Source organism: Trachypithecus francoisi, unplaced genomic scaffold, assembly GCF_009764315.1.
Source record: "Trachypithecus francoisi isolate TF-2019V2 unplaced genomic scaffold, Tfra_2.0 Lachesis_group12, whole genome shotgun sequence".
Lineage (NCBI taxonomy): Eukaryota > Metazoa > Chordata > Mammalia > Primates > Cercopithecidae > Trachypithecus > Trachypithecus francoisi.
In genome coordinates, this window is record NW_022681457.1 from 115,536,004 (window position 1) to 115,561,207 (window position 25,204).

Consider the following 25,204-nt stretch of genomic DNA (forward strand, 5'->3'; position numbering starts at 1 on the left):
GCAACGTATGTCTTATCAACATTTCCAGGGAGAATTTGCTCCTGGGGAAAGTTAGCAGGGTCCAGAGAGCAAAAGGATCATAAAGCCAGGCAGGCCCAGGGGAGAAATCGCTGGTCTTTAGGTGGCTGGCACAGAGCAGGTGTCACTTGGAAGGTAGAGCCACCTGTTCTCCCACCTGAACAAGGATGGAGAACAAAGAGGCGGGAACCGCTCCACCCATTCCATCCAGGGAGGGGGTAAGTGCCAAGACTAGGAAACTGTCACTGTCCCTCTCCCACCAGCTGTGCAGACCTGTGGAGGGAGGTGAAGGCCCTGCAATGCTTTCAGCAAGGAGCAGGTAGCGTTCTTCCCTTTCCTGCAGGATAACCAGGCCTGGGCGTGCCAGGTGGAGAAGCAGCTGTGCTCAAACCTCATGGCTCAGACACGGGCCAGAGTGGCTTAGTGACTGCTGGGAGAGCAGATGGTGCTGGAGATGCCTCTGTCCCTTCCACCCCTGCTCCCCTCCACTTCCCCCACCCTTAAAGATCGAGGGGAGATGGCCTCTGAAGAATGCCCGAATCCTGCGCTTCTCAGTCTGGTTGTTCCTGCGTGTGCAGAGCTATGGGCTGTGGGCAGCCAGGGAGCTAAGTGTGAGGACTGGGGTGAGGACATGTGGCACAGGAGCTGGGGGTGGAGGGGGCAGTGCGGGGGGCATGCACCAGGGCCTTGGCTCTAGGATATGGCCACAGACCCACCCACCTGCTCCTCAGACTTTGGACCTCAGGCCAGTTCCCCTCCAAGCTGCCCTGGGTGTTGTGGCAACCATGGACAGCCCTGGCCCTGAGCACAGGGGATTGCCTGGGTTTTCCTAAGGGCCTGTTCTAGAGCCAGAGGCAAGCAGTGAGTCTGTCTGTCTGGGATGCTCCTCCCCACGATGCTCACGCGGCTGCTCCCTCTCATCCACTCTGGTTCCGGCTCAAAGGGCATCTGCTCAGAGAGGGTTCCCTGCCCTGCCCAGCCTATTGAACACAGTCCCTCATTCCCCACAGGCTGCTACCCCATCCACCACCCTGTTGTATTATTCTCACAGCATTCTAGCGATTTGGAATTACCATCTTTGTCTTTTTCAGACGGGGTGGGCTCCCCTCACTAGAAAGGGAGCTTCTTAAAGGCAGTGCTTTGCTGGGCCTTTTTCCTAAAGCATCTCCTACTTCACACTTGGCCTCCAGGGCCTAGCACAGGGCCAGGCACATAGGAGATGCTCAAATACATCCTCAAGGAGAGAACGAATGCATGCAGAGACCTCATGCCTCTCAGCCCTGAAAAGCCCCAGCTCTGCACCACCTCCTCCTCTTTTATGGGGCACAGCCTGGGCTCTCCCGTCCCCCACTTCCAGCCCGGGCTGGAGGGAGGTGGAGGCCCAGCCACTCCACTTCCTGAGGCCCAGGCCCACAGCGTCCCGACCTTGGACTTGTCTCCCACAGCGGCTCCAGCCCACGCTGTTGCTGGCGACACTGAGCGCCGCCTTTGGCTCAGCCTTCCAGTACGGCTACAACCTCGCTGTGGTCAACACTCCGCACAAGGTGGGCAGAAGGTGGACCGGACAGCAACTGACTGCGGTTGTGGGTGGAAGGTAGCGACCATCTTCCTCCACGGAGGCCATCATATTGCCTCTAGGAGGCGCCATCTTGCCTTTGGGAGCAGCCATCTTGTCCTAGTACCCTGGATGCCCACCCCTGGAGACCAGGGTGTGGCAGGAGGTGTTTCCCCCTGGAGTGTCGTCCTTTCCAGGCACGTTGGGATGCTGGGGGACCTGGATTCCCAGCACAGTCTTTTTGGGCCTCAGGTCCCACTGCCCTCACCTTGGGTAGGCCCCTTGTTGATTGGAAAGAGAATGGGGTCAAAGGTTGAACTCAGTGGCATTTAGGGATTGGGACAAAGGGGAGAAAAGGAAAAAGAGAAGGGGCCCTTGTCAGGTGTGGAAGAACCTGAGGACAGAGTGTCCCCAAAGTCTACTAAAGGATGAGAGTTAAGGAGGGAGGGACAGCCTGTGCTGATGAGTTCAGATGGGGACAGAGAACTGACCACAGGCTTAACCTTGGTATGTGTATATGCTTAAGCTTGCATACATATATTAGCATGTCTACATACACTGTATTATATTTACGTGTGTATTACATATAGATACATATATTAGTGTACTTACAATTATTACCATGGATAGAACCTCTAAGTCAAGCAATGTACCATCGACTTAATCACATTTGATGCTAACACATTCTGTATAAGGTACATCTTATTTCCATAACTGATGAGGAAATTAAGGTTTCTGGAGGTTCTATAACTTGCCTGAAGTCACACAATTAGTAAAAATATTTCCTGGGCTGGGCGTGGTGGCTCACATCTGCAATCCCAGCACTTTGGGAGGCCAAGGCAGATAGATCACCTCATCACCTGAAATCAGGAGTTCAAGACCAGCCTGGCCAACATGGTGAAACCTCATCTCTACTAAAAATGCAAAAAATAGCTGGGTGTGATGGCGGATGTCTGTAATTCCAGCTACTCAGGAGGCTGAGACAGGAGAATCACTTGAACCCGGGAGGCAGGGGTTGCAGTGAGCCAAGATCACACCATTGCACTCTAGCCTGGGTGACAGAGCGAGACTCCATCTCAAAAAAAAAAAAAAGAAAAGAAAAGAAAAAAAAAAGAAAGAAAAGAAGAAGAATATTTCCTATGGTGCTTCTGGCAGAGTAAGTCTCTTAAAAGTAAATTTAAATCTTTTTTTTTTTTTCTATTTTTTTAATAGAGACAGGGTCTCCCTATGTTGACTAGGTTGATCTTGAACTGTTGGCCTCAAGCAATCCTCCCGCCTCGGCCTCCCAAAGTGCTAGGATTACAGATGTGAGTCACCATTCCCAGCCAAAAGTAAATTTTTTTCTTTTCTTTTTTTTTTTGAGACAGAGTCTCGCTCTGTCGCCCAGGCTGGAGTGCAGTGCTGCAATCTCGGCTCACTGCAAGCTCCGCTTCCCAGGTTCACGCCATTCTCCTACCTCAGCAGCCTAAGGAGTTGGGACTGCAGGCGCCTGCTACCATGCCCCGCTAATGTTTTGTATTTTTAGTAGAAACGGGGTTTCACCGTGTTTGCCACGGTGGTCTCGATCTCCTGACTTCATGATTCGCCCACCTTGGCCTCCCAAAGTGCTGGGATTACAGGCGTGAGCCCCCGCATCCTGCCAAAAGTAAATTTTTTAACAGTGAATTTGTAACGATCTTTTTGTTTAGCCTAGTTTCTCATCTCAACCCATCATACAGTAGCTTTTTTGATTCTCAGGTAATAGTAGGGAATCAGCGGGTTTAACTGTGTCTTACAGTTGTTAGCAGAAAAACCTCTCTGTACAATGACAAGTGGCCACTGAGAACACTTTCTCGTTCTCGTGAATTGCCCAATATTCTTAGCTGTGGATGGGGCAATGTTTTGCAGGTCTTCAAGTCATTTTACAATGAAACCTACTTTGAGCGACATGCAACATTCATGGACGGGAAGCTCCTGCTGCTTCTATGGTCTTGCACCGTCTCCACGTTTCCTCTGGGCGGCTTGTTGGGGTCATTGGTCGTGGGCCTGCTGGTTGATAGCTGTGGCAGGTAAACAGAAGGTTCACTGCTCCCACTTACAATTCACGCTAGTAAGCCACACTGTCTCTGGGCATTTGTGCACCTCGTGGGGAGATGTGTGACCCTGAAAATCAGATCTGAAGTCTAGTCTCTGCTTGGCCACAGTCATCATGACCTTAAAGCCAGTTCCTAAATGTCTCTGGAATTTCTTTCCTAGGCCGTTGCATGGGAAAAGCATTCCCTTCCGTCACCTACCACAGAGGTGGTGCAGCCTTTGAGATCAAGGCTCCTGACGGTGCTCAGCTTAGTGCCTTGTAAGCACTTCCAGGGGGTGTTCACTAAATGCTTGTTTATCGGGTGTCATTTGGGGGTCAGGTGGCCATGGTTCCAAATTCTGAGAGCTGCAGCCTCTCCCCACGTGTCCTTGTCAGAGTTTGTTACTGAGGCTGGGGTCAGGCTGAGTCACTCTGCCTGCCACAGTCTCACAGATATGAGATTGTTTGGAAATGAAGACTGGGCAGGTCTTTGAACTTTGCTTGGCTCACACAGATTTACTAATCGTTCTTCCTAAGCCCAGGTGCTCCAAAGACGTGACTCCACAGATAAGGAAAGATGCACAGGCCAAGGTTCCCAGGAGGGCAAAGCATGACCCTGGGTTCAGGGCGAGGCCTGGTGGTGTTCTCTTAGTTCAGCCCACTCATTTGGATTCACGGTTACACTTGGGCGTGGTGTGCCAGGTTAGGCAGTTTGCAGGAGTGACTGGAAGCCCTCCAGTGAAAAAGTCACTCAAAACACCAGAGCAATTTCATTTTCAGGCATAGAAAGAAAATAGTGCTGATTGAAAATTAATTATCTATGAATTAATGCAAGACTCACAGGATCTCTTCTTGCGAATACTTGATTGACAATTAATTTGCTATACATTATGCACTGGAATGAAGAAACTGTTGACTCTAATGTAATTATACCATAATTCAAGCTTTTTTTTTTTGGTCATCCAGACTGTGATGTCCTCATCTAGACTGAGAGTGATTGGACTGTTCTGGAAGCCCAGGCTTGGCCTCCACTTCCTTGTCTGAACCCATTTTCCGGATGAGGAGCCTGAGCCCAGGAATGTGGTGGTGCCAGCCTTGCCCAGTGGGGTCCTGACAGCCCCAGCTTCCCCTCCTAGTCACCAGGAAGGGCTGGGAGTCCAGAGAAGGGTGGGGACGTGTCTGGGCTGCTTAGTCTTTTTGGGCCTCCTGGCTGGCTGACTCTCCCCCATCAGGGTCTGGGCTCTGGTGGCTGCTCCTGAAGGCTGCGGAAGCCCCAGGGAGAGAAAAGTGGCCTGAGAACACCAGCCTGCTTATCTGTGGATGCCCTGGCCAGTCTTCAGTGTTGCTGACCTGGGATATTTTCATAGAGTCCTCACCACCCGCTCCCTCCTCTTGGCGCCAGAACCCCACCTTCCTGGCTGACTCACTCAGCACACTCACTCAGGGTCCCAGCGGCCCTCAAAGATGTGTGCAAAGTGTGAGACAATCACAAAGGTAGTCCTGTGGCTGCTGACAGCTTCATCATCCCCAGACCTGCTGGGGTGTAAGGAGGGAGCACCTCCCCCTGGCAGTGGAGAGAGGAAATAAAAAATGAATACCAGGCTGGGCACGGGGGCTTGCACCTATAATTCCAGCACTTTGGGAGGCTGAGGTGAGCGAATCACTTGAGGCTAAGAGTTCGAGACCAGCCAGGCCAACATGGTGAAACTTCGTCTCTACTAAAAATACAAAAATTAGCTGGGCATGGTGGTGCATGCCAGTAATCCCAGCTACTTGGGAGGCTGAGGCAGGAGACTCACTTGAACTCAGGAGGCAGAGTGTATTAGTCCATTTTCACGCTGCTGCTAAAGACATACCCAAGACTGGGCAATTTACACAAGAAAGAGGTTTAATGGACTCACAGTTCCACGTGGCTGGAGAGACCTCATAGTCATGGCGGAAGGCAGAGGAGGAGCAAAGCCACATCTTCCATGAATGGCAGCAGGCAGAGAGAGAGCTTGTGCAGAAACACTCTTCCTTATAAAACCATCAGACCTGGTGAGACTTATTCACTATCACAAGATCAGCACCGAGAAGACCTGCCACCAGGTCCCTCCCACAACACGTGGGAATTTAAGATGAGATTTGGGTGAGGACACAGCCAAACCATATCACGGAGGTTGCAGTGAGCCGACATCCCACCACTGCACTCTAGCCTGGGCGACACAGCAAGACTCCCTCTCAAAAAAAAAAAAAAGAAAAGAATATCAGGATGCACCAGCCAGCAATCCCACAGCTCAGGAGCTCTCTGCCCTCTTTCTGGTCCACTGCCATTCTTCTCCTGTGCAAAACCCAAGCCAAAGGCAAGGAAGGGAGGCACGGGAGCCATTGCTGCAGGTTGGCATAGGACCTAGAGCATGGAGTCAAGCAGATGAATGGATCGTGAAGGCAGCAGGATGCACTCAGCATAGTGCTGTTTTTCAGGCACTCCCTGCTCTTCTCAGGCTTGTGGTTTTTCAGCCTTGGAGGGGATCTTAGAAATCACGTAGTCCCATTCTGCACCCCACTCGTTGTAGGAATTCCCTGTTCAACATTCCTGACAGTCATCGTGTCTGGTCTAGAAACCACCAGCGACAGCTTGAATACCACCAGTGACGGGAAGCTCTCTACCTCCCGGGGCAGCCCCATTCTTTGTTCCTGCCCTCCCATTTTCAGGCAGCTCCAATCGTTAGAATGCTCCCCTCCCCAACTCCCACCCCTGCTGACCCCAAGTCTTCCTTCCTGGGACGTCTACCCATTCGCCCCTTCTTCCCCAATCTGTCTTAATCCGTTCCAGCTGCTACAACCACAGACGTAAACAGACTTTTATCTTCTCACAGTTCTGCAGGATAGAAATTCAAGATCAAGGTACCAGCAGATCTGTTTCCTGGGGAGGGCATTCTTCCTGGCTTGCAGACAGCTTTCTTCTGGCTGTGTCTTTTTTCTTTTTCTGTTTTGAGATGGAGTCTTGCTCTGTGGCTCTGGATGGAGTGCAGTGGCACGATCTCGGCTCCCTGTAACCTCTGCCTCCTGGATTCAAGTGATTCTCCTGCCTCAACCTCCCGAGTAACTGGGATTACAGGCATGTGCCACCACGCCTGGCTGACTTTTGTTTTTTTAGTAGAAATGGGGTTTCACCATGTTGGCCAGGCTGGTCTCGAACTCCAGACCTCAAGTGATCCGCCCGCCTCAGCCTCCCAAAGCGCTGGGATTACAGGCTTGATTCACCATGCCCAGCCTGGCTTTGTCTTCACAGGGCAAAAAAAGAGAGTGGTTTCTTGTATGTCTCTTCCTATCCCATGGTGAGGGCCCCACATGACGCGTTCACCTCCCAGAGGCCCCTCTTCCTAATCCCATCACACTGGGGTTAAGGCCTTCAACATAGGAATTTGGGGGACACTATTCAGTCTACAGCCCCCTGCTTCAGCTCTTGCTCGGGCACATTCCCGTGCCTCTGTAATGACCGCCTGCAGAATAGGAGCTGGTGTTGGGAGAGCTTCCACGGCGTCCACGCACCCCTGCCCTCTGGGCTCGCTGTCTTTGCAGAAAGGGGACCCTGCTGATCAACAACATCTTTGCCATCGTCCCCGCCATCCTGATGGGAGTCAGCAAAGTGGCGAAGGCTTTTGAGCTGGTCATCTTTTCCCGAGTGGTGCTGGGAGTCTGTGCAGGTACCTGGGGGAAAGGGTCTCTTTGGCCAAGACTAGAAGCAGGAGTAGACGAGGTGTCTGGCTGGCTCTGCCTCTTTTCATTTCAAGACATCCTCCCATCTGCATTCCCAGGACCTTGCAAGCCTCATGCTTGCTTTTGTTAATTAATTAATTAATTTTTTTTTAGAGACAGAGCCTCACTATGTTGCCCAGGCGGATCTCAAACTCTTGGGCTCAAGTGATCCTCCTGGCTCGGCCTCCCAAAGTCCTGGGATTATGGGCATGAGCCACTGTACCTGGCCAAGCCTCATGCTTACTGGCCCCTTCCCTTTATTTAAGGATCTTTAGAAACACAATTTCACCTTGAAGTACAAATAACCAATAAGGTTTTACAAGGTATCTTCCAAGCAAGATGGACAATTTAAACTCAGTAGTTTCTTAACTACAGTAATTTCTTCTATTAATAAAAGTTAGAAAGCAGTCTGTGCTTTAGAAAAATCAGAAAATAGGCCAGGCGCGGTAGCTCAAGCCTGTAATCCCAGAACTTTGGGAGGCCGAGACGGGCGGATCACGAGGTCAGGAGATCGAGACCATCCTGGCTAACACGGTGAAACCCCGTCTCTACTAAAAAAAATACAAAAACTAGCCGGGCGAGGTGGCAGGCGCCTGTAGTCCCAGCTACTCGGGAGGCTGAGGCAGGAGAATGGCGTGAACCCGGGAGGCGGAGCTTGCAGTGAACCGAGATCCGGCCACTGCACTCCAGCCTGGGCGACAGAGCGAAACTCCGTCTCAAAAAAAAAAAAAAAAGAAAGAAAAAGAAAAATCAGAAAATAGACCAAAGCAGAAGTTTGATCGTTAAGTGCCAGGGACACATGGAGGCCTAGGCTCCTCCCCTGTAACAAGCGGCCCAGCCCGGCGGCTAGAAAGGAAAAGGTCTCCTCATCACATCCTGGTGATGCCTCCATGGCGGCTGAGGATTCTGGAGGGATTTTGGTATAAGACCAAACTAAACAGTCAAGGTTGGCCTAGCTCCATCTCCACGGAGAGGCTGACAGCACGGAGAAGCCCTGGGATTAGGAAATGGAATTGAATTGCCTCTCAGGTTCCCGTGTTTGCGGTTTGCCTGCCCTGATTTCTGCTGTGCCCAAACCAGGCATCTCCTACAGCGCCCTTCCCATGTACCTGGGAGAACTGGCCCCCAAGAACCTGAGAGGCCTGTTGGGAACAATGACCGAGGTTTTCGTCATCGTTGGAGTCTTCCTAGCACAGATCTTCAGCCTCCAGGGCATCTTGGGCAACCCGGAAGGTAACCGGCAGCGCAGAGGTCACGCTAGGTCCAGTCCCTCGTTCAGCTGTGCCGGGTGTTACTGACGGATCCAGTCAGATGAGGCCTGAGAGGTGACTTTAGGGTCAGGCGTTGGGCAGTGTAGTGGGCAACGGGATGGGTGACCTTGTTCGGGGCTGTTTTGGTGAGTGATAGGGACGAATCGTGCTTGGGAATGGGAATCAGGGGCTTCCAGGCAGGTAGAGGTTTTGCTATAAAGGGAAGGAGAGAAGTTGGGGAAGCGAGATGGAGAGAACAGGTTTCTTTCACGCCGCGAAAAATGTCAGCGTAATTTGGCTGCCATAGGAACGGCCCAGTACAGAGGGACGTCAATGGGGGGCAAGCAGGTTCGCAGCCGCCATCCCTGTCTCTGGGTGGCTGTTTTCTTCTGGCACCCTCTATCTTCCCAGTGAATTAGGAGGCAAGGCCGTTGCCTGAGAGCGAGTGGGGGTCCTGGTGGAGATTTAGGAGAGAGGTGGGTGGCCCTCTGAAGGTCTGCTGAAAAATCACTGACACGAAGTGGATTGATTAATAGAAAAGGCATGCAAAGGTATTTAACCAGGTTCGCGGAACCTTCAGAGTGAAGATCCAGAGACAGAGGGGAAATTGTCTGTTTTAGTCCAGGCTCAACAGAGTATGGACAGCCAAGTAGAAATAGAATTGGACGGCCGGGCGCGGTGGCTCAAGCCTGTAATCCCAGCACTTTGGGAGGCCGAGACGGGTGGATCACGAGGTCAGGAGATCGAGACCATCCTGGCTAACACGGTGAAACCCCGTCTCTACTAAAAAATACAAAAAATTAGCCGGGCGAGGTGGTGGGCGCCTGTAGTCCCAGCTGCTCGGGAGGCTGAGGCAGGAGAATGGCGTGAACCCGGGAGGCGGAGCTTGCAGTGAGCCGAGATCCAGCCACAGCACTCCAGCCTGGGCGACAGAGCGAGACTCCATCTCAAAAAAAAAAAAAAAAAAAGAAAGAAAGAAATAGAATTGGACAAAAAGGGTCTGATCCGACATGAATGGACGAGTGGGGAGACCCCTCGGGGTCTGTCTGTGTGGGTTCTTCTTGGTCTCTGTGCAGCCTTCCTTCCTTCTGGGTGTGGGGCAGGACCCTCTGCAGAATGGGGGCCTCTTAAGACCTACAGCCAACAGCATTGGTCAGAGATTTTCCTTCCGGCCAGTTGTTGTTGTTGTTGTTGTTGTTGTTGTTTTGAGACAGAGTCTCACTCTGTCGCCAGGCTGGAGTGCAATGGTGCGATCTCAGCTCACTGCAACTTCTGCCTCCCGGGTTCAAGCAATTCTCCTGCCTCAGCCTCCTGAGTAGCTGGGATTACAAGTATGAGCCACCACGCCTGGCTAATTTTGTATTTTTAGTAAAGATGGGGGTTTCTCCATGTTGGCCAGGGTGGTCTCGAACTCTTGACCTCGGGTGATCCACCCATATGGCCAGTTTTTACATAGAATATTTTTAGGTTTTATGGAACTGGTTTTGAGGAAAGGGAATCCGGTTTGTATGACCTGTCCAGGAATCCTGACTAGGGATGCTGGTTTCTAGGGTTAGCCTCAGGGGAAATGGGACTGAGACAGGGGGACAGGAGAAGGTCACAGAAAAATTTTGCTTCTGAGGGTGCTGCTGAGGCCTTCATTTTGGGGTATTGATTTTAGAGCCCCACCAGGAGAAAGTGAGAGACACTCATGGAGGGTGGAGAAAAAGAGGATAAGAGGATGGATCACCAAGCAGGCCTGAATGAATGCAGCCAGCAATAAAAGCCCCATGAACCCAGTGGGGTTTCTCCTTTCTTTCTTTCTCTTTCTTTCTCTGTTTCTCTCTTTCTCTTTCTTTCTTTTTTTCTCTTTCTTTCTTTCTTTCTCTTTCTTTCTTTCCTTTCTTTCCTTTTTCTCTTCCTTCCTTCCTTCTTTCCTTCCTCTCTCTTCTTTCCTTCCTTTCTTCCTTTCTTCCCCTCCCTCCCTCCCTCCTTCCCTCCCTCCCTCCTTTCTTCCTTCCTTCCTTCCTTCCTTCCTTCCTTCCTTCCTTCCTTCCTGGTCTTACTCTATCACCCGGGCTGGACTGCAGTGGTACGGTCATAGCTCACTGCAGCCTTGACTTCCCAGGCTCAAACGATCCTCCCCCTTCAGCTTCCCAAGTTGCTGGGACTACAGGCACGCACCACCATGCCCAGCTCTTTTTTTCTATTTTTATTGTAGAGACAAGGGTCTCACTATGTTGTCCAGGCTGGTCTCTAACTCCTGGGCTCAAGTAATCCTCCTGCCTCAGCCTCCCAAAGTGAAGGGATTACAGGCATGAGCCACTGTGCCTGGTCGGGGTTTTTTATACACATTTCTGAGTGACCCAAATTCTGCACATATTCCTTAATGGGCGGATTTATGTCTTTGTGATCCCCACGGTACCCTGAAAAGGTTCAGAGACTCAGAACCTGGTGGGTGCTCCATGAAAGATCATTAGCAGAAATGATTCCTAAACCGCCCAGAGCGACTGAATATGAAACCGTCAATTAGAGAGACATCAGCTGGGGAAGCCACGGTGCACGACGCTTAGTGCCTGTGTCTCCTTTATCCCTCGCCACTTCTTGCCTGAGGCTCAGAGATGTTAAAGAACTTGTCATCTGGGTGCAGTGGCTCATGCCCAGCATTTTGAGTGGCCAAGGCAGGAGGATCATTTGAGCCCAAGAGTTCACAACCAGCCTGAGCAACATAGCAAGACCCTGTCTCTACTAAAAATTAAAAAAAAAAAAAAAAGAAAACCCAGCCAGGTGCGGTAATGCATGCTTGTAGTTCTAGCCACTCAGGAGGCTGTGGTGAGAGGATCGCATGAGCCTGGGAGATTGAGGCTGCAGTGGGCTGTGATCGCAGCATTGCACTCTTGCTTGGCTGATAGAGCTAGACCCTGTCTAAAAAAAAAAAAAAAAAAAAAAAACTTGTCCACTTCCCACCCACCATACCAGCAGGTGGGAGGCAGATGGAAACCCTGTTCTCTTAGTGGAATCTCAGTTCCCCTCCTTATCCCAAGCCATCCAGAAGGATCTCACTCAGACCCAGCGCAGGGTCCAGGCTGTGCCCTACCATGGCCCTAATGAGGCAGAGATTATCCCCTTTCCAGCTATAAAAGTAGGAACAAGACTGAGCTCATTTTCTCTGGGATTCAAGCGTTTAAATCATTGCCTATGCTTTAGAGAAACGGTGTTCTTCCTGCAAAATAATTAATGACACATACATTTTTATAACGATAATGATTTCCTCTGTTTTGAATGTGGAACCCATTTGTAGGAGGACTCTGGTGGGAACGAAGTCCGCACAGTCCTTGGTTCACACATAGGAGCGTGACTTTCCAAGCACAGTGGTGGGTGGGCCAGTGGGTGCCCAGGCCCTGGGATCCTGAGTCCTTGGCTCCTTGCAGGCTGGCCCGTGCTTCTGGCACTCACAGGGGTGCCCGCCCTGCTGCAGCTGCTGACCCTGCCCTTCTTCCCCGAGAGCCCTCGCTACTCCTTGATTCAGAAAGGAGATGAAGCCACAGCACGACAAGGTATGAAGTCGCAGGCCACTCTCCCGGGCCCTGCCCACCCCGGTGGCCGGGCAAAGCCATGGTCAGGGCCAGAGGCAGGGTTGCCATGGGTCAGGGGTGAGAGCTGGGAGCTGAACAGGGTGTGGGGGTGGCAATTGGGGGCAAGGCCAAGGTCAGGTCAGGGAATGGTGAGCTCAGGGCCAGCATCAGGGCCTAGGGCCCAGCCTGCAGGGAGATGGCCCTCTGAGGGGATGGTTCTGCTCTCTGCAGCCCTGAGGAGGCTGAGAGGCCACATGGACCTGGAGGCCGAGGTGGAGGACATGCGTGTGGAGGCCCGGGCCGAGCGCGCCGAGGGCCACCTGTCTGTGTTGCGTCTCTGCGCCCTGCGGTCCCTGCGCTGGCAGCTCCTTTCCATCATCGTGCTCATGGCCGGCCAGCAGCTGTCGGGCATCAACGCGGTACATGGGACGGTGGCCAGGCGGGGAGACAGATGAAGCAGACCCAGGCTTCATGGATAGCAACACAGTTCCACGCACAGAGGCCTGGCCTGGCAGCAGGGCCAGGATCAGCCCAGGCAGGGCCAGATGTCAGGAAGAAAACTCAGTCCTCTCTGCCTCCCTGCTCTGCCTCTCCCCACATGCTACCGTCATTTTTCTCTGTTTCCCCAGAAGGAATGCCTCCTGCCAATAGTCCTTTCCCCTCTATACAAGACACCAACTAGACTGAGATGAGCTGAGGTCTCCTGGGTCCAAGCTCAGGTCACCAGGCCAGGGTTGGTAGGCCCAGCCTGGGTCAGGAGCCCACCTTGGGCCCGCTTGGCTGTGATGTTTGTGGCATCGCTTTCTGCGACCGTGGCTCTTTGGCCATAACTGTATCTAACCATGGTGTGGGGGAAGGGTGGATATCTGGCAGAAGCTAAAACACTGGAGATTGGGTGGGTGACCCGGTTGCTCCAGTGGCATATCAGGAAGAGGTGGCCTTGGCCCCAGGGATTCATGGATGTTTAACCAGTGATCAGGGGAGGGTGGACGGCCAGGTGGGAGCCACCAGATGTGGAATGGCACACGTGGCTTTTCGAAGGGCTGTGTATTCCAGTGTCCTTGGCACTGGGCTAGAAGATGGACGGAACTTATGGTTGGCTTGGCCCAGAATGAGAGGTAAGAAGTCATGCTTTGGGATGTGAGCTCTTAGAGTAACTGAACGATGGAGGGACAAGTGCTGTTGGAGTCGTGTGGTCTGACTCCCGTTTTATAGACGCGGAACCTGAGGCTCAGAGAGGGAGGAGCTGTGACCCCGGATTCCAGGGCAGCACTGGGCTCCACCCTGGTGTCCCGACTCCGGGTCAGGCCTCTTTTTCCCGCCACCTGCTGCCTCCTTCCTGTCCCAGGGTCCCCAACCCAGGCTTGCAGAACTGTGTGTGGCTTGAGTTGAGAAAGTTAAGCCAGTGTCCTGGGTCTTCAGGCCTCTCCTCACAGCCCTGTGTTTCTGTTTAGATCAACTACTATGCGGACACCATCTATGCATCTGCGGGCGTGGAGGCCGCCCACTCCCAGTATGTAACAGTGGGTTCTGGCATGGTCAACATAGTGATGACTGTTACCTCGGTGAGTGAGCAGGAGGCCTCTTTCCTGCAGGAGGGTCTCTGGTCATGTGTCCCCCGGCAGACAGGAGCCCTACAGAGTCAACTGAGTGCCGGTGGCCCTGGTCCCAGGGTCACTTAAGGGACATGGACTTTAGGATGCACACATACTAACTACCTGTATGACTTTGACCAGAAAACTCAAAATTCCTTCAGATCTGGCCAGGCGCAGCGGCTCACACCTGTAATCCCAGCACTTTGGAAGGCCAAGGCGAGCGGATCACTGGAGGTCAGGGAGTTTGAGATCAGCCTAACCAACATGGTGAAACCCAGTCTCTACTGAAAATACAAAAAAAATTATCTGGGTGTGGTGGCACACACTTGTAATCCCAGCACTTTGGGAGACTGAGGTGGGTGGATCACTTGAGGTCAGGAGTTCGAGACCAGTCTGGTCAACATGGTGAAACCCCATCTCTATACAAAAATTAGCCAGGCATGGTCGTAGGCACCTGTAATGTCAGCTACTTGGGAGGCTGAGGCAGGAAAAGCACTTGAACTCGGGAGGTGGAGATTGCAGTGAGCTGAGATGGTACCACTGCACTCCAGCCTGGGTGACAAGAGCAAGACTCCGTCTTAAAAACAACAACAAACCTTCAGATCCAAGTTTCTTCCTTTGTAAAAATCATTATGGTGACTGCAATACATGGTATTCAAATGCAGATACCACTTTTCGTTGGTGTAATATCATGATTTCAGAGTTCAGTATTTAAAATCTGAGCTGCTTGCGCTTTGATATATATGTTGTATGAAAAGGGGTCAGATGGGGCAGGCGCGGTGGCTCACGCCTGTAATCCCAGCACTTTGGGAGGCCGAGGCGGGAGGATCACGAGGTCAGGAGATCGACACCATCCTGGCTAACACGGTGAAACCCTGTCTCTACTGAAAATACAAAAAATGAGCCAGGTGAGGTGGTGGGTGCCTCTAGGCCCAGCTACTCAGGAGGCTGAGGCAGGAGAATGGCATGAATCCGGGAGGCGGAGCTGGCAGTGAGCCGAGATTGTGCCACTGCACTCCAGCCTGGGCAACAGAGCGAGACTCCGTCTCAAAAAAAGAAAGAAAAAAAGAAAAGGGTCATGATCATGGCATTCCTTTCCCTAGACCATTTCCAAGTTATTTTCTGATTATTTTGATTCCTGTTTCTTGAGTTGCCAGTGATGGTAAACATTTTTAATAAAGTTATCTATTATTTGTATTTTCCCCAGAGCTAGTTTAAGTTCCAATCAACTCTCAGAAGATTTAGAAGGGCAGGGAGGGAGAAGTTAATGAAAATAGCGGAAGAGGCCTATAGGAAAATTAAGGGAAGAGGATGGAGGTCCCCAGGCTGAAGTCTCAGCCCCTTCCTCCTGCTGGATTTCCATGGCCCCATCCTCGGTTTTCCTCTGGGGCAGGATCCATCCTTTATCCTCAGAGTCCTCCTCCTTGGGGATAAATGACCATAACTAGGACCTGCTTCCCCATCATCCTACCTGGAGCAACCCAAGCCAGAAAAATACACTTCCCCTCTCCCTGAAGGAACAGCGTCTGGGAACCAGGCATAGAGCATTAAATTGACAGTATTTCTCTGATTTTGGGGGTTCACTTTGCTCGCATCTGGCCCTCCTGAATGGCAGTGATTGTCTGCTGGGATGTTGGGAGAACATGAGTCAGCTAACATGAGTCAAGGGGCTGCACAGGGCTGGCACTGGGTCAGCCATTAGGGATGGAGTAGAATGGAAATGGTATTAGAAATAGAAAAGGAGCCGGGTGTGGTGGCTCGTGCCTGTAATCCCAGCACTTTGGGAGGCTGAGGTGGGCGGATCTCCTGAGGTCAGGAGTTCGAGACCAGCCTGGCCAACATGGTGAAACCCCATCTCTACTGAAAACACAAAAATTAGCCAGGCGTGGTAGCACACGCCTGTAATCCCAGCTACTCGGGATACTGAGGCAGGAGAATTGCTTATACCCAGGAGGTGGAGGTTGCAGTGAGCCAAGGTTGTGCCACAGCACTCCAGCCTCAGTGACAGAGTGAGACTTCATCAAAAAAAACAAAAAAAAGAAATGGAAAAGGAAGGAAGAAGTCGAAAGAATGCTGGTCACAGGGAGTGTGGCCTGGGCTTGGATGTTGGAGAAGGAGCTGGCTGAGTGGAGGGGCCAGTCCATCAGGTGGAAAAGTGGGGAGATGGGGGCCCCCCATGATGTGAGCCCAGATTCCATATGGCCTCAATGTCGAGTGGAGCCTCAGCGAATAGGAGGGGGCTATTTTTATTCTTATTCTTTTTATTTATTTATTTATTTATTTATTTATTTTTGAGACGGAGTCTCACTCTGTCGCCCAGGCTGGAGTGCAGTGGCCGGATCTCAGCTCACTGCAAGCTCCGCCTCCTGGGTTTACGCCATTCTCCTGCCTCAGCCTCCCAAGTAGCTGGGACTACAGGCGCCCGCCACCTCGCCTGGCTAGTGTTTTTGTATTTTTTAGTAGAGATGGGGTTTCACTGTGTTAGCCAGGATGGTCTCGATCTCCTGACCTCGTGATCCGCCCGCCTCGGCCTCCCAAAGTGCTGGGATTACAGGCTTGAGCCACCGCACCCGGCCTATTTATGTATTTCTTTAAATGGAGAGATAGGGTCTCACTCTGTTGACCCGGCTGCTTTCGAACTCCCGAGCTCAAGCAATCCTCCTGTCTTGGCCTCCTGAAGTGCTGAGATTACAGGTGTGAGCCACTGTGCCCAGCCCAGGGGCTATTTTTAAATGTAGATTTTATTCCTATTCTGGTATGGTGAGGCCAATAGATCAGGAGGTGGCTACTGCTGGAAAGACAGTTTGCTCCTCACAGATCCCATGAGGAGGGCGCAGTTCACGCCATGCAGGGCCTGCGGGGAAGCCCCAGGGTTGGTCAGGAAGCAGAGGCATGAAGGGGAAGTGTGAGGATGAACCTTTACTGTGGTTCCCACAGAAAGGAACGGGTGAGGCAGGGTGAGCAGGTTTAGGAGTAGCTGGTGTGAATAATTTCCTCAGGCTGGGGGTCACAGAGGCTGTCCCAGCTGCCTGGCCCCTGGCCCCCAGGGTGTTAGGGCAAGTGATGCTGGCCTTGAGTGTGAAAGCTCAGCAGAGGAGGACCTGGGGTGTGGGCCTGCATTGTCGGTTTGCAGATGAAAGAGGCACTCCCAGACAGCCGTTTGTTTGCTATCGGTGGGGTGGGAAGGGTAGTCCCTCCAGGGCCATTAAGGTCCCAAGATGTCAAAGCATCAAACACAGAAAATAGAAAATGTGGTTATTCCAGTGGGTGGCAGAGGTGCAGGGAGCCAAGATCCAGGAGGTCTGGAAATGACCAGAACAAGGAAGGGTGGTGGTGAAGAGCATGAATGTCTGACCCATGTCAAATGAGCAGCCTGCATCCCACATGCAGGCAGCAGGGGTAAGAAAGGGACACCTAAAAGGTGGGGCGAGGTGGCTCACACCTGTAATCCCAGCACTTTGGGAGGCTGAGGCGGGAGGATCACTTGAGGTCAGGAGTTCGAGACCAACCTGGCCAACATGGTGAAATCTCGTCTCTACGAAAAATACAAAAATTAGCTGGGCGTGGTGGCAGATACCTGTAATCCCAGCTACTTGGGAGGCTGAGGCAGGAGAATCACTTGAACCCCAGAGGCGAAGGTTGCAGTGAGCCAAGATCGCGCTGTTGCTTGCACTCCAGCCTGGGCAGCAAGAGCGAAACTCCGTTTAAAAAAAAAGAAAGAAAAAAGAAAGGGTCACCTAAGAGGGGCCTGCAAGAGGAAGTGGAGGCTCTGCCCAAGAATCCTGGGCGCCAGGCCAACGTAGCTGGTCACCGCCCCTCTTCCCCTCCAGGCTGTCCTGGTGGAGCGGCTGGGACGGCGGCGCCTCCTGCTGGCCGGCTACGGCATCTGCGGCTCTGCCTGCCTGGTGCTGACGGTGGTGCTCCTATTCCAGGTCTGACCTCATTTCCTGCCCCCTGGGTGGGGAGTCATGGCGGGGGTGGGAGATCCCCTGACTGAACTGTGCCCGCTGCACCAAGGGGTTGGTTCTGAGTCCCACTGATGGCATGCGTCCTGCCTGGAAACGTACTTTGCAATGCCCCATCCTGAAGTGAATGTCACAGGTGGCTTTGCTCACCTACACCTGCACATGCAAAGAAGTAACTAGATAGATGGTCCAGCTGTCATGGGAAAGAGAAACAAGGAGGGCAGTGTACGATAAAGTGCGTGCTTCAGTGCATAAATGCAAGGGTTCAATCGCATTAGAAAACATATGTGGGCAGTGAACAGGTGTGGACTGAGGAGAGGTAAGACCAGAAGTCATCCCATTCAAGAGGCAGAAGGAGGCTGAGCACGGTGGCTCACTCCTGCAATCCTAGCACTTTGGGAGGCCGAGGCAGGAGGATCCCTTGAGCCCAAGAGTTCAAGACCAGTCTGAGCAACATGGTGAGACCCCCATCTCTACAAAAAAAACAAAACGTTATCTGGGTGTGGTGGTGTGCACCTGTAGTCCCAGCTACTCAGGAAGCTGAGGTGGGAGGATCACCTGAGCCCGGGAGGTCAAGGCTGCAGTGAGCCATGATCGCAGCATTGTACTCCAGTCTGGGAGACAGTGAGACCCTGTCTAAAAAAAAAAAAACTGGGAATCATATTTCAGTAAGACTAAAACACAGCAGACCACCCAAACAAGAAGTACATCATTTTAATTTGCAGTGTTCTCAGCCTGTATGTATTAGCCACATTCTACGGAAGTGAGGAAAATACATGGTGTGGCATGATACAAAATCTTTAAAAAGCAATCAGCATTCCGGGTCTCGGAGGCAGCCTCTCTGCTCTTGTTGCTTGTGCAGGAACCGCAGCGTTGTCCTGAACCCTTTCACATGGAAAATATATCAGCAATGCAATTGCACATGAGTACAAGAATGTGTGAGGAGCTCCTTCTGTCATTTAGAGACAAGATCTTTGCTCTTTTCCTTCTTTTCCGAGCTGCCCTCTCTGCAATGACTTTGTCCTTAACCATCAGGGAGTGCAGAGAGCTTCATGCAGCAAAGAACTGGGAGGATTCAGGGAATCACCAGGAGACCAGGGCCTGCGGGAAAGCAAGGCCTGGAGAGGAACACTGTTAGTGACGCTCATACATCAATTTAATGAAAGTTTCCCTTGGAAAGAACTTCCTTCTCTAATTTTAAAACCAGTATAAGTTCTCAGCCAGACACGGTGGCTCACACCTGTAATCCCAGCACTTTGGGAGGCCAAAGCAGATGGATCACCTGAGGTCAGGAGTCTGAGAGCAGCCTGGCCACATGGTGAAACCCCGTCTCTATTAAAAATACAAAAATTAGTCGGGTGTGGTGGCGTGTGCCTGTAATCCCAGCTACTCAGGAAGCTGAGGCAGGAGAATCACTTGAACCCGGGAGGTGGAGGTTGCAGTGAGCCGAGATCGCAGCACTGCTCCAGCCTGGGTGACAGAGCGAGACTCTATCTAAAAAAAAAAAAAAAAAAAAAAAAAAAAAAAAAAAAAAATGTAAGTTCTTAGTAGATAGGGATTCTAGGAAGTGAAAAGAGGTGATCAAGACTGAGCGCCACCTGCAGAGACCACCGCCAGTGACATATCCGAAACCTAGGGGCGTCCCTGGTGGCTCTTTCACTCCTTCTGTCCGACCAGGGTCTCTGCCTGAAAATGCACCAGCAGCTGCCGGCTTCACACCGGGTCCAGGGCGGCCCCACCAACCCAGCCAGCCTCGCTTTTGTTTGACATGTTGAATGGCCCCCAACCCACCCGCCTCCTCTTTCTGTTGAAAATGAATCAGATCGTGTTGTTTCTCTGCTTGGAAGCTCCCAGGGCCTCCTCTCTCACCTCACCATCCAGCTCTGTTGCCAGCTTGTTCCTTGAGGCTGTCTCATAACTGTGACTACAGGGTTCCCTGGGAAGTTCATCTAGGGGCACCTGGTGAGTTTAGCTGAAGTTCGTTGACCTGGTTTTGCATTGGCTGTTCTCCCGGCAGTTGGGAGCAGAGATGGTGATCTGCCAGCTCCACTGGTCTGGGGGTCCTGGGAGTCTCCAGAGAGTGGTAGAGAAAGTCCGGACCTCAGCTCACTTATATTGACTGGGTGACTTCAGCTGTTGCTTGATTCCTGAGGGACTAAGGTTCCTCATAGTCTGTGTTCAGAGCCCTCTGTGCTCTGGCTCCATGATTGTGGGGTAGAAACAATCGTATAGGCCGGGCGTAGTGGTGCACGCCTCTCGTCCCAGCCACAGGAGGCTGAGGCAGGAGAATCTTGAACCAGGAGGCGGAGGCTGCAGTGACCCAAGATTGCGCCACTGCACTTCAGCCTGGGCGACAGAGTGAGAGTCTGTCTCAAAAAGAAGAAATAAGAAATAATCACAGAGTCGCTCAGAGGGCAGAGGAGTATCACAAAGATGAGATGAATTAATATTTGTGATTTGTAAAGTGTGGAGAATAGCACCTGGCAGGAAAATAACTCAAAGGTAGGTATCCCTCGTTCTCCATGACGCTCATCAGGTGAGGCTGGAGGGCGCCCTCTGGGAGGCTAGAAGGCCTGGTTCTCACTGGCCTTCCTCTCTTGCCCACAGAGCCCTTGAGGTCCATGTAGGTGCCCAGACATCTAGGTGCGGCTCCTCCCTGGGGCAGGAAGGTGGGACCCGCAGGTGGACCCCTCCACACGTGGGGCTCCTGGCCTCACTCAGCCCAGACAACCCTACCTCTCCCCACAGAACAAGGTCTCCGAGCTATCCTACCTCGGCATCATCTGTGTCTTTGCCTACATCGCGGGACATTCCACTGGGCCCAGTGAGTACCTGCATGCTGCCCTCGCCCCGGCCATCGTGGTCCATTCCTGGGCCCGGCACGCAGTTGGTGCTCGACACATATTTGCTGAGTGAATGGACGTGCTCATGCAGATCCCACCCGTTCTTAGCTCTAAGCCTTGATGGCACTCCAGGCCATGTTCATTCATTCAACCAGCGTCAGCCAGGCCAGTGCCCCACTGATCATGTGTGGCTCCCAGGGGCGCCCAGACTCAGGTTTGGCGCCCAACAAGGAGATGAGCTTTTGCAGAGAGGGAGCTTGTGCCGTCCAGACCCCCCTGGGGCACCTCCGTTTACATCCATACCCTCCAGACACTCACTTTAGCCTCCAAGCCCACAGCACACCCAAGGCTCAACTGCCTTCTGTCCCTGCTGACCGCCAGCTACAGTCCCTTACTACACTGTCCCCAATGTCCTGTTGCCAGTGGCTTCAGGCTGCCACCTGGGCCCACCTCTTGGGCAGCCTCTGAGACTCCAGACTCCTTCCCCAGTGTGTCCTGAGAATTGAACCTCCTTCTCCCTGCCTGGGAAAAGACACCCCTGACTGTGAAGACTTTAATAACATTCCCTGAAGAATGACTCTAATAACATTCCCTGAAGAATGTTCATTTTGAAAGCACTGTCCATAAACCAAAATGAAGGTATTAATTCATTCAACACCCATTGGCGGAATACCTCTTTACACTGTGCTGTGTCAGGCACATGAATGAGACAGCATAGTTATATTTAAGGGTATTTAAGAAGTCGGATTTAGGCCTGGCATGGTGGCTCATGCCTGTAATCCCAACATTTTGAGAGGCAGAGGCAGGTGGATCACTTAAGGTCAGAAGTTTGAGAGCAGCCTGGCCAACAAGGTGAAACTCTGTTTCTACTAAAAATGCAAAAATTAGCCAGGTGTGGTGGCGGGCGCCTGTAGTCCCAGCCTGAGGCAGGAGAATCACGTGAACCCAGAAGGCAGAGGTTTCAGTGAGCTGAGATCCACCACTGCACTCCAGGTTGGGCAAGAGAGCAAGACTCCGTCTAAAATAAAAGTGTTGGGGGGGGTGGGATTTAGAGCAGGACACCTTCCCAGTGTATCTCAAACGTGGAGGCAGCAGAACCTCAAACGAAAAGCACTAGTGTGTGTAGGAGACCTGGCCGGGTTCCAAGCCATTCTGCCCCCACTGCCTGTGTGTCACCTGGAGCAAGCTGTGATTCTTCTCCAAGAACAGGGTGATCAGGTGTGCCGGCAGATGCGAGCTCAGAGCATGCGCTGATCGGACATTCAACTTAGGCCTAAGGACTGTTGGCTGCTGCTGTTGTGGTGGACAGGAGGGAGGCAGGACAGATGGCATCCCTTGGGGGCAGGGCCCTGGAGAAGGGGCCCGGGCCCCACCTCACTGGGCTGCAGGAGTTTGCATTTGATATCCCAGCTTCATTCAGGGGCTTTGAATTCTCCTCCATGTCCATCCAGGGAGATCGGGCCTTTTCTTTTCTTTCTTCTTCTTCCTTTTTTTTTTTTTTAGAGTCGGAGTCTCACTCTGTTGCCCTGGCTGGAGTGCAACCTCCAACTCTTGGGTTCAAGGGATTCTCCTGCCTCAGCCTTCTGAGTAACTGGCACTACAGGCGCACGCCACTACACTGGACTAGTTTTTGTATTTTTAGTAGAGACAGGATTTCACCATGTTGGTCAGGCTGGTTTCAAACTCCTGACCTCAAGTGATCCGTGAGACCCGGCCTTTTCAATGAGGCCATTTCACCACCTAACCCGGGGTAGGAAGCTTGGAAGAGGAGGGACAGAATCTTCCTCTTTCTTTGTGTAAAGCTACAGATATGTATATATGCAGGACCTAAACAGACACACAGTACTAAAATTTCATGGGAGTGGCGATTAGGGAACAAAAATGGCTTTAGACATTTTAGACAAAGCCTCTTTTTTTTTGTTTTTTTTGAGACGGAGTCTCACTCTGTGGCCCAGGCTGGAGTGCAGTGGCGCCATCTCGGCTCACTGCAAGCTCCACCTTCCAGGTTCACATCATTCTCCTGCCTCAGCCTCCCGAGTAGCTGGAACTACAGGCACCCGCCACTACGCCCAGCTAATTTTTATTTTTTTGGTAGAGACGGGGTGTCACCGTGTTATCCAGGATGGTCTCGATCTCCTGACCTCGTGATCCGCCCGCCTCTGCCTCCCAAAGTGCTGGAATTACAGGAGTGAGTCACTGCGCCCGGCCTAGACAAGGCTTCTTAAGGAGGCGATAATGAAAAACAGTTGCCCAAGAAACGATGTAGGCCTCAGGCGCTGCCATACCCAGATCCGCCATAGGAGGGCGGCACTTCCCAAGCGAGGGCCGTCTAAAGTCACAGTGACGCCAGCGCAGAGGAAGCTCTTTCAGAAAGCTCTGCCTGTGAGCTGGAGCCGCCTCCCTCCCGCTGCTCCCACGAAGCTTCCCATCCATTAACTTTCTGCAGACCTTCGTGGAGCGTCATTGGCCTTGAAGCAGCAGCAATGGAAATTCAATTCTAGGCTCTCCAACCAGCCTTTGCAAAGTGGACCTTTCCAGCTCCTGCCCTGATCACACCCTGGTTTTGTGGGTAAAGGCAGGGTTCTTTTCCAGTGCCCAATCCCAGCCGGGGCTCTTAAGGGACCTAGGTCTGAGGCTAGAGTGGGCCGCGTCCCGCCAGCCCTGGGGGACCCCTGGGTCCTTCTCCGCCCCACCCATCCTGTTCCGACCTCCAGGTCCTGTCCCCTCGGTAGTGAGGACCGAGATCTTCCTGCAGTCCTCCCGGCGGGCAGCGTTCATGGTGGACGGGGCGGTGCACTGGCTCACCAACTTCATCGTGGGCTTCCTGTTCCCATACATCCAGGTGAGCGAGGGCCCCTTCCCCAGTCCGCTCCACCCGGCCTCCAGGGAGTAAGCTGTATTCCCCTTCCGCTAAGCACGTCTGTGAATCCAGCAAGGTGGGGACGGGCTCTCAGACATATCCAAGGGTCCACAGTGGCCCCACTGCCTCCAAACCCTTGAAGACACGGGTTTCCCAGTTACTGAAGGGTGATCCCCCACTGAAATTGTAAAGGGCTGTTGCTTAGGGGCTCTGGTCCGCGGAGCTCAAAGGTAGTAGAAAGCAAACAAAGCCAGAGCCAGGGAGCAGATCCCCCACCGCTTCCTTCCTCGTTGCAAAGACAAGATGGGCCACAAACTCTGCGCTCTCAGCACCTTCAGGGCACAGAGGCCGTAAACTCCTATTGTCAAAAGGATAAGCAGGGTTTTTTCTTGTTTTTTGTTTTCGTTTCTTTTTTTTAAGACAGGGCCTTGCTCTGTCACCCAGGCTGGAATGCAGTGGTTGCAAACACAGCTCACAGCAGCCTCGACCTCCCAGGCTTAAGTGATCCTCTCACCTCAGCCTCCCAAGTCACTGGGGCCACAGGCATGGGCCACCACACATGGCTATTGTTTTAATTTTTTTTTTTTAGGGATGGGGTCTTGCTATATTGCCCAGGCTGGTCTCAAACTTCCAAAGCACTGGGATTATGGGTATGAGCCACAGCACCCGACCAGTTTCTTTTTGATAATAGGGTGAGGGGGATCCAATTTTCTAGATATTTTTTTTTTCTGCAAACAATCTTTAGTTATCACAATTTTCTAGCTATATCATTCCTCCAGGAGTGAAGCAAAACTGGCCACCAAGCAACTCCTTTATAGACTCACAAAGGCCTCTACCAGCACTGGTTATTGTTGTTTGTTTGGGGGTTTTTGTTTTTGTTTTTTGGAACAGAGTCACGCTCTGTTGCCCAGGCTGGAGTGCAGTAGCGCAATCTTGGCTCACTGCAACCTCTACCTCCTGGGTTCAAGCGATTCTCCTGCCTCAGCCTCCCGAGTAGCTGGGACTACAGGTGTGCGCCACCAGGCCCAGCTAATTTTTGTATTTTTAATAGAGATAGGGTTTTATCATGTTGGCCAGGTTGGTCTCAAACTCCTGACCTCAGGTGATCCACCTGCCTTGGCCTCCCAAAGTGCTGGGATTATAGGCATGAGCCACCGTGCCCGGCTGGATCAGCCCTGTCTTTCTCTGCCCCCTCCTCTCTTCCTTGTCTCCTGGTCTAGGAGGCCATCGGTGCCTACAGTTTCATCATATTTGCTGGAATCTGCCTCCTCACTGCGGTTTACATCTACATGGTTATCCCTGAGACCAAGGGCAAAACATTTGTGGAGATAAACCGCATTTTTGCCAAGAGAAACAGGGTGAAGCTTGCAGAGGAGAAGAAAGAAGAAACCATTGATGCTGGGCCTCCCACACCCTCTTCTGCCAAGGAAACTTCCTTTTAGTGGCCCTGCATGACGGACGGACGGGAGCCCATATTTAAGGCTTCCTTCTATGAGAATGGACCTCCTAGCCCCAGGCTCTGGGGAGGATAGTAGCACTGAGGCTTTTGTTGTTGCCCCCATTTAATTTAATTACGGATGTTATTAAATACCCACAATAATGCATATTTAGCTGAGAAGTTCCAAGGCTAGCCACTGAGGAATGACCTGGGGAAGGGGCAGGTACGTGAATTTTGATTGGTTAAGAGTCGATTTTCCAATTCTACATTGGCACCAACATTTAAATGATGTATAGAGGCCCTTTTTTAAAGTAAAACTTTTCAAGTTCCAC

General features: G+C 52.0%; 1 protein-coding gene across 1 annotated transcript; it reads left to right on the top strand.

Annotated features, from left to right (window-relative positions):
- The first annotated feature begins 131 nt into the window (after window positions 1-131).
- Window positions 132-24,931, top strand: SLC2A7 (solute carrier family 2 member 7). The gene is made up of 12 exons (XM_033229368.1): window positions 132-236; window positions 1,464-1,562; window positions 3,461-3,621; window positions 7,191-7,315; window positions 8,448-8,600; window positions 12,028-12,153; window positions 12,403-12,590; window positions 13,626-13,736; window positions 17,597-17,698; window positions 20,480-20,555; window positions 23,289-23,416; window positions 24,655-24,931. Exons 1-12 carry the CDS (start codon window positions 186-188, stop codon window positions 24,874-24,876), a joined length of 1,542 nt encoding a protein of 513 aa, XP_033085259.1. The 5' UTR covers window positions 132-185; the 3' UTR covers window positions 24,877-24,931.
- Window positions 24,932-25,204: the final 273 nt, after the last annotated feature.

Bases quoted from the DNA above. Each gene is read 5' to 3' on its own strand.
- SLC2A7 (XM_033229368.1), top strand. From the start codon at position 186: ATGGAGAACAAAGAGGCGGGAACCGCTCCACCCATTCCATCCAGGGAG. The intron at 1,563-3,460 runs GTGGGCAGAAGG...AATGTTTTGCAG, and splicing joins TGGTCAACACTCCGCACAAG to GTCTTCAAGTCATTTTACAA. The intron at 12,154-12,402 runs GTATGAAGTCGC...TGCTCTCTGCAG, and splicing joins TGAAGCCACAGCACGACAAG to CCCTGAGGAGGCTGAGAGGC.